The sequence below is a fragment of the Priapulus caudatus genome, unplaced genomic scaffold (genome assembly GCF_000485595.1).
Source record: "Priapulus caudatus unplaced genomic scaffold, Priapulus_caudatus-5.0.1 Scaffold594, whole genome shotgun sequence".
Taxonomy (NCBI): Eukaryota; Metazoa; Priapulida; class Priapulimorpha; order Priapulimorphida; family Priapulidae; genus Priapulus; species Priapulus caudatus.
The window spans coordinates 128,698-138,009 of record NW_014577655.1 but is presented as its reverse complement, the minus strand read 5'-3'; the positions used below and the strand labels follow the sequence as shown (position 1 = coordinate 138,009).

At 42.5% G+C, this 9,312-nt stretch overlaps 1 protein-coding gene across 1 annotated transcript in view; it reads right to left on the bottom strand.

Annotated features, from left to right (window-relative positions):
- LOC106811952 (cytoplasmic dynein 1 heavy chain 1-like) overlaps nucleotides 1-9,312 on the bottom strand; it is a 97,245-nt gene that overhangs the window by 47,257 nt on the left and 40,676 nt on the right. Inside the window, 13 exon segments of the mRNA XM_014815693.1 lie at nucleotides 110-273; nucleotides 951-1,116; nucleotides 1,356-1,509; nucleotides 2,535-2,709; nucleotides 3,280-3,513; nucleotides 3,836-4,003; nucleotides 4,421-4,624; nucleotides 5,103-5,327; nucleotides 5,973-6,129; nucleotides 7,025-7,164; nucleotides 7,322-7,420; nucleotides 7,902-8,114; nucleotides 9,005-9,197. Of these exon segments, the coding sequence (XP_014671179.1) occupies nucleotides 110-273; nucleotides 951-1,116; nucleotides 1,356-1,509; nucleotides 2,535-2,709; nucleotides 3,280-3,513; nucleotides 3,836-4,003; nucleotides 4,421-4,624; nucleotides 5,103-5,327; nucleotides 5,973-6,129; nucleotides 7,025-7,164; nucleotides 7,322-7,420; nucleotides 7,902-8,114; nucleotides 9,005-9,197 (2,292 nt within the window).

Genomic DNA, 9,312 nt, shown 5'->3' with positions numbered 1-9,312 from the left:
GAGAGGGAGAGGGAGAGGGAGAGGGAGAGGGAGAGAGCGCGATAGAAAGAGAGAGAGAGAGAGAGAGAGAGTGCTAGAGTTAGTGCTATACACCAGCCACAGTTCATACCTGTCCTGGAAGAGACGCAGGCCCTCATGAGCCCAGATGCGCACGAGTCCCTCGACACTGAGTGTCTCAAGGGGTCGCAGTGCCTCGCAGATGCCCCTCACCCAGCGAGTCATCTCTCGCGGGCTGTACACGTAGTGTGGCTGCATGTCCTGTGTGAAGCGCTCCTGCAGGACAGTGAAACAATCGTTATGATTACGCGAAACTGCAATACGTAAAGTTATGTTATAGGAACAGAAATATGACATAAAGCTTTGCATTGTGAAGTGCACGATATTATGTTACAGGAACTGTAGCCCAAACCAATTATTATCAGGTCGTCTGAGCACTGAAACACAAGGCTTCGTTATATGGCTGGAAAAACACCACATTGTAGTTTGTGCAGAGCATAGTGCATGCCATGTAACATAAACCAATGTTGCCCATTGAAACAAAAAGCTGTCTGCAGAGTGGTGCTGCCACTTAGCATATACACAGTTTCTCGCCACTGACAGCACCTGTGATGTGCCGAAAAAAGTTAAATTTAATGCACTAAAGGGCTCAAAGGCAACTTTGGACCAATGAGAACAGCTCTGCCCAAGTTATGCTCTTTTGTTGAGCACTTGATCACATGTTGATTAACCTAAAAAAAGCATCTGCTGGGTTTCATAGGTTCCTTCTGCTTCGAGTTTAATCGCTTCACCCCTCTACTTTACCCGTCTACCCAAACTGCTTATCAATGATCCATTATCAAATTTGTTGATTTTATAATAACAAGAATTCTTGTTTTATTCAGATCATTATTCTTCTAACCCGTAATCTTCGTAGCTAATACTTACATGCTACATTTGCATGACAAACTAACCTGTGAAAGCAAGTACAGCTCAGTCATAGCTGTGGTGAGTGGATCAGCATATGGGCGCAGAGAAGGTATCATGCGCAACATGGCTCTGTTGAAGGTGCCATAGATTTGCTTGAGGGAAACCTCTCCTGGGTAATCAACATACACTACGGGGACGTGGCGAAGGAACCTGAAAATTGATGAATGATATATAAAAATGGACATTTTTAAAAGGTGATGTGATAAAATAAATATATCAACATTGAAAATCGAATATAATAGACAAACATGCATGATTCACATGTACTCACTAAGAAAATCTAAAGTATGTAAAATAAAATGCTATAAATGATTCTAGTCAATTTATTGCTTCTATAATTTATAGGTTTGATAATGACAACGTATGTTTTGGAACAAGTTGAATGAGACCTGTGTGAGAGTGGTTTCCTTCCAGGGTCGGTCGGTGGGTTGCATGCACCCACAAACTGAATTCTCTCCAGTCTCACCCAGGACTGGTCTGAGCCACGATAGAATCCTCCATGCTCCACCATTTGTCTAAGGAAGGAGATCACTCGCTGCGTGCCTGAAACATCACAGCTGGGAGATGAAAGCACGAACAGTTGCAAGCCATAGTTCTGCATCTACTGCAATTTATCAGATGTTAAGGAAAGAGACTACAGGTGAATCACCTGCATCAGCACATGCATCACAGATTATGCTGCGTTCATTAAAGCACTACCAGCATAATAAACTCATATTTCCTATAATGTAGCCCCTGTTTATTATGCAATTCACAGCAACACAAGTATAATATCAATTCAAAGTAATTGATATTCAATGCAAAAGATGTAATCACAAAACACATCTAAAAGCTTAACCAATGAAACGGTTCCTTAACAGCACAGTTCCATGAACACACTCATAGCACAACAACTATAAACCTCACCTGCAGTGAGCAGGGCTGGCTTTTTATTTAGGTTATAGTAGCTGCGTTCACACGAGGAGAAAAGTTGCGTTCACACGAGGAGAAAAGTTGCGTTCACACGCTAAAATATACGCGGCTTGCTTAGCCACGGCTTGCTTAGCCGCGAATGCTCCGGCTTGCTAAGCGCGGAATCATATTCCGCGCCAACTAAGCCGCGTATATTCGGCACCACGCTGGCCGGGTATTGATTGTCGTGTGAACGCATTGTTCGTGTTGTTCGCGCATTGTGAACGCATTGTTCGTGTTGTTCGCGCATTGTGAACGCATTGTTCGTGTGAATTGCGAAAGTGTAGCGCTCTAACCTAGACTGCTACCCGTTCGCTGCACGACGTTAGGGTAGCGTGTGGAACTGTCGACCGGGTACCAGTCTATATTATACCGAGCTAGCTAAGCCTCGAATCTCGTGTATCTCGTGTGAACGCAGTTTAACCGGACTTAGCACCAACTAAGTACGGTACCAGCTAAGCCGTGTATACGTGTGAACGCAGCTAGTGACTATATGTGTATATGTATATATATATATATATATATATATATATATATATGAACTAATAGTACTTATCAGTACAAACAGAGTATGCTGAACACAAGTGCTGAACACAAATGGAAATTTCATTGCTTACCGTACTTGTCCATGTTGGGCAGATTGATCTCGTCACAGAACAAGATGAGCCACTTGCCGTACTGAACGGGAGAGAGCACGGTGCCGTTCGGCGTGCGCCTGTACTCACAGTAGTGATCAAAGGTCTTCAGCAGCAGCTCGGGAGATGTCGCACTCGAGAAGTTCAAACCAACCACCTATGTAAAGATGTAATGATCACAGCATGTTTCAGAAGGGCGGAAAAGGAACAACTGGGGTGCCGAGGAAAGATAATCAGACCAGGCGGTAGGTTGGGAAGACAGGCGTGCATGGCAGAATGGCAGAGCAGTTCAAGGAAAAGGTGAAGGGAGGACTAGGAGTACATGGGGGTTTACCTACACTGACTTCGCAGCATGACCCTACCAGCCCATAAGAATTAAATACAAGGAACATTTTTTTTATTACCGACTATGAAATTACTTGAAAAGATAACTGTATCTGGCATTTGTGTCCATCTGCACAATACATGCAGTGCAGTGAAGAATAGGTGACACCAGCAGTGATATCTGAGAGCATTTAGCACCCGACATGACATGAGCAGTACAAACAGGTGACTCTAGCCTCAACTAATAAAATGACAGACAAATTATGAAACCAGTTGTGTGTATTATTGGGTTGAGGAGAACATGTCAAGGAAACACACGACTCACTGAATAATATACATGACACATCATCCATAATTTTAACATAATTTTAATGATGATCTCATCCACAGAGTAAATACATACCTCCATATCTGGCAGAGCTCTGAGAGCACTGAAAAGTGTCATGGTCTTGCCACTGCCAGGAGGGCCACACAGAACCAAGGGCTTGTGCTCACCAAGCCAAGTATAGAGCAGAGCCTCATGGCGGACTGTGTCCAATGTTGGCACAACGATGTCGTGTGCTGCCACCTTGTGAGTCTCAACCTCAATCTGCGGCACCTTGGTTTGCCAAGGCACCCATTCTCCTCCCATGGATACCTGTGTGATGAAATAACTTCTTATAACAGCCGAGCATGCAGGAAGATATACATCTCATTTACGTGGACATAACACTATGTTGGTGGATGGTGGCAGTGGAATGGTTGGGATGTCGATGGCAGGGCATCGATAGTATATTTACCTCATCGTCAATAAATAACAGGTACGTTAGTGACTGCTGATGATGGTTATTGTACTTGCCTCATGGTCGATCACAGGGTAAGTTGGTGGATGGTGGCAGGGGGATGGTTACTGTACGTACCTCATAGTCAATCACAGGTATGTTAGTGGATGGTGGCAGGGGGATGGTTACTGTACTTACCTCATAGTCAATCACGGGTATGTTGGTGGATGGTGGCAGAGGGATGGTTGTGATGCTACGAATGTAGTCGCCAAGCTCTATTCTGTTCTTTAATTTCCCATCGCCAGAGAAAGACCACAGCATTGAGTAGACTAGACTGCGTGGTACATAACGTTCCAGCTGATCGGACTGAAATAACAAAAGCAACACAAAGATATTAATAAATTTGCAGCAAAGTAATTAATGAAGTAGTTTGAAAAATTACATGAAGACGTACACATAAATACATAAAAAAACATAATAAATAAGTGTTTCCAACCGATTTAAAATATGTTACAGCTGGAAGAATGTAACGCATAACAATGTTATCAACCAGCCTAGCTTAGCCTTGCACTCTCCCAATCACTTTCTGGTTAATTAGTGTACGTAGCACCTGCTCATCGTATAGTTTACTAAGAGCATTAGCCTATTATATTATAGCTGATGGTTTCTACATAAAATTATACACTTTTCGTCCAGTCTAGTAGAATTCATAGAATAGAGTACTAAGTGAAGGCCAGCAAAATTCACAGATCACACTCACTCGCATTTCGGCGAGTTACGCACCTGCATTGGGAAGTCCTGGTGGTTGTAGTTGTACCCGATGACGTTCTTTGCCGACTGATTTAGCATGGAAAACAGTGAGCTGAGAGAACGCAGGCGAGTGTAGTCCATGATGTGATCCAACGTGCTCGCCTTGTCTAACGCCTTTATGACGAGGCCCCCAGGCACGAAGTATGGCTGTAGGATTGCAGCCACGTCTCTCTGAACCTACAGCAACAAAACATCTTACGTATGGATCCAAGCAATGGATAGCTACAGATATACCCACAGCTGGGCGAGATTACTACCTGTCTTGAGGATTTTATATAGCATAATAAGCATAGTATATCATGAATAAACTTTAAAAATACAGTTATGATTTTAGTTTGACTGTTTATGTTAAGTCGCTACATACAATCTTATCATTAAATTAGATGTAAACAAATAGGCATGACTCATACAAGCACCATGATAAGCATTTCAGCACACTAAGTCAAATTGCCTGCATGCTATTGTATTTGAAACCAAATTAAAAATAATCTTATTACCTAAGAGTTTAAGGATGTATTTACTGTATAAATATATTTAATATATACTGGTTACACTGAATACTGAGTAAACATAAATACTGTTAAAATATATTTTAAAAAATAGAGCAACTTTGTTGAAGACTTTTTAAGGGTTGACGAGCTGGTATATGACATACCTGCAGAGAGGGAGAGAGAACATCCATCTCCTTATGTTCATGATGGTGAGCCTTGGTGACATCATCCTCTCCCTCATCCAGGGGTATACTGCGCAGGCGTGCCAGGTAGTTCTCAAAGATCATATCCATGGAGAGCACATCCTCGCTGAACCAGACCATGCCACACCGCGAGACGGTAGCAAGCGTCGCGTATTTGAGATCCTGTACTTCGAACATCACACGAACCTGCAAAAACCATGTAAGCCGAAATGTGTTACAGGGAGTGGAAGCTGTGCTCTTCAAACTATAATACCATTGTAACAATACAGCATTTAGTCCAATGTCATATATCCAGTCTACCATTGCATATATCACAGGCTGACACCCACTTTAACAAACTATCATTCTGTAGTATAGATGACAACACATTTTGAATAAAATTAATCACCAGCTATGAATCCGCTGTTACCAATCATGGGCTACAAAATCATTAGTTTAATATCATCGTGCCCACCTATCGGTCATTAATCCTTCAGTTATGAATTATCACCACGAATCATCGCTTACCAATCTTCAGTTTCTAACCATCACAACCAATCACCAGTTACCCAATATCACTTATTGATAATTGTAACCCATTTCCAGTTACCCATTATTAGTAATTAATCATTGTAACCGATTACCAGCTACACACTATTAGTTATTAATCACCGTAACCAATCACTGGTTACCCGTTATCGGTTATCAATCCTGATCACCAATCATCAGTTATCAATTATCACTTGCCAATCATCAGCAGACGCAGTAATCATCATTTATCTGTAATCATTAGCTATCAATCGATTATTGCTGAGCTCATCTCAACATATGGAGATTATGGTGAGCACTAACGTTCGGTGGCAGGGACAGTCGCTCGCCGTTGGGCAGAGTCAGCAGCTTGTTGTCGTCCAACACAGAGTTGAGGTTCTCAACCCACTCAGGATCAACATCGCCATCAAAGATGATCCACTGTCGCTTACCGCTCTCACCACGCACATTGTCAATAATCCTAAAATACAACATACATGTCACCAGGTCACATAGTTACAATTCTATAGTCTAATCAATTCCAGATGCAGCTGCAATGGAAGAATTACTTAAAGTGATTACGTCACCGTAAATAGTAAAAATAAAAAATATATTTCCACTTTTTCACAAAATATAAGTAATTCTGTTCACTTTGTGGTTAAATTGCTGCATTATACTTCCTGTTTTACTATAATAGTTCGATGTGAACATACACTCGTGACTCATACATAGCCCCTAGCAAGCAATTAATGTTGGGAACATTAATATCAAATCGTTCAGGTTTTTTGGATTTTTAACTAGTTGAGAAACAATCTTATCAGGTAAGAATTTGACGATACGTTTAGTCTTACTTTTAATGTAAAAAATGGCAATTTTTTTTTTACACATTTTACCATAGAAAATTCGTGACGTGGTCAATTTAAGTACTATTACCTCTTACTCCCCCAAGTGTGATTTAAATACTGATAGTGCAAACGGCATCCTCTTGAAAGAATTACCTTCACCTTGGGAACAATATGTCACCCTCAAAGCCAGTGGTTCTTAATCTTTTTTGGGTCACTGCTCTCTTGGCTCCAAAAACTCTCCACAATGTTCCCACCCTACCCTACATACACCCACCACTTGCCTATTTCTTAGTGCCCCCTACGTAATCCCACAGCCCCCACCCCCACACTAGGGGATACCAACCACGTTGGAAACTCCTGCTCTATACAGAATTACGCTACTCTATTATACTATAAGTATAAGTAATGGTTTTTTTTACTTATATATAATATATATATATCATCTGGCATCTGGCATTAACATGACACGTAAAATTAATATAAAAAAGCTACACTGCTATTTGCGCTGTCAATGGCGATGAGCTGGCTTACTTTCTCAGTATGTGAGTGAACAGGCCATCGGTCCACTCGCGAGTGTTGGGATCTAGAGTGCCATAGAGCGCATCTTTCGAGATGGCCTTAGGGTCAATCACATGAGCCACACCTTCCACTCCCTCCAACCTCTCTAGAGCCTGTAGTAAAGTGAAGCAACGATACTTGGGTTAAAAACATACACAAGAGAAAACAATCTAAATGGCAAAGACTTCTGGTGATAAAGCATTAAAGATTTAGATAGACATATTGTCCTTTTAAGGAAACTAAGGTTACTCGCCACAACATTAATTCTACCTTGAGCAGTGTTCTCCATGCAGTAGATTTGCCACTGCCACTTGGCCCCACCATCATTAGGCCGTGATTCAGCTGTGTGATCTGATACAGCTGAAGAACCTGTAGAGAAAATATAAGAAGAATGCTATATTATATTAACTCGTCTAGTCTCGTGTTCTGACCCTAATAAATATTAAAAATGAAAGATTACTGGGTCTGCCTGTAAGTTGTGTTTTACATAGTTGTGGGTCAGAGGGGTAGGTTAATATAAATCTTTCTAACTAACCTGCAGTCTGCAATGCTCTACCTAGAGTCCACGTTCAAAAACCTTCAGCATTACATACATATCACTCCTTATGTGGTTAAATTAAAATTTAATCCTAATTATTTTATTTAAAAATTTATTTACAATAACAACTACAACAATCATTTCGATTTCGTAACCACACAATAATTAAACCGAAATCCTTCAACCAATAAAACACTATTTGCCAATGAACCCACTGCATTACCCACTATCTTCTACACCAAACACCACTCATTCTAAGCTGCATCTCACACAGCCAGCCAAGCCAATCTCTTAAGCAACCTACGTGTTTACCTTCTCCATCCAGAGGGAGCCTGTTTCGTCGCCCTCGCCACAGGCGAGGTAGGTCTCCTGGCACACCTGGTGTATCTTGTCTCGCAGGGCTCTCATCTCAGCGCGCGTGTACTGCACACCTGGGAAGACGTCCGAGAGCAGAGAGTGCAGCAGCGGAATGTCCTCGGCAACCAGCTTCGGCACCATCGTCTCCATCACACTCTGGATGAGAATCTGCAGCAACACATGAGCATCCGCACGTGAGGCAGGGTTTCTTATACATAAGAGGCACAGTGGCGCGCACCACCGTTGTCAAATTTAACATCGCCATTGTGAAAATGTTCCTGTATTTACCTGCCATTGTCAAAATAGTGTCAACCCCAAAATAAATAGATCACCACGTGCTTCTGGCATATTTAGATTGCCATGTGCGTTTATTGAGCAATGTGACGCGGGGTCTACACGCACTTTGAATCCATCATGGGCGTTTTTTCCCCAAACTGGCCATTACCTCCTTTGTCTAATTTTCCCTCAGAAGAAACCCTGATGAGGGCGAGGGAGTGAGGGGTTGTGTGTAGGGTGAGCATGTAATGCCAGGGAGTGAGGGGGTTGTGTGTAGGGTGACCGTGGAATGTGAGAAAACAAGGGGTTGTGTGGGGTGAGCATGAAATGTCAGTAAGGGGGTCCCTTATAGAGTGAGCATGTAATGCCAGGGAGTGAGGAGTTGTGTGTAGGGTGAGAATGTAATGCCAGGGAGTGAGGGGGTTGTCTGTAGGGTGACCGTGTAATGTGAGAGAACGAGGGGTTGTGTGGGGTGAGCATGAAATGTCAGTAAGGGGGTCCCTTATAGAGTGAGCATGTAATGTCAGGGTGTGAGGGGTTGTTTTTAGGGTGAGCATGAAATGTCAGAGTGTGAGGGGTTGCTTTTAGGGTGAGCATAAAATGTCAGGGTGTGAAGGGTTGCTTTTAGGGTGAGCATGAAATGCCAGGGTGTGATGGGTTGCTTTTGGGGTGAGGAAATGAAGGAATTCACACACAGTTGATGCTTAAGCCTCTAATTTATATAATCTACTAACAACCTGACTGCGCCGAATCGCAACGATGATAACTTCAAAGTTACCTACCTCCTGTTCGGGCAGGTTCTCTGCAATCCTGCCCTCGCTGCCCTCATCTACTGCCGCTCCACTCTCGATCAGCTGCTCCTTGATACGCTGGATGTGATCGCGCTTCACATTGCCTGCGCTTACGAGCACCGACTTCAGAGCTCTCAGCCCAAAGTCATAATGAGACTGATGGCTCAGCTGTTCATCACACAGCCTGAAAGCAAATGTAAAATAAGTCCACCACAAATCACATCTCTAGAAATCTAATAGAGGCTATCGACAATACTAGTGTTGTCAATCGGTTGTAATTTCGTAATCGATCATCGGTT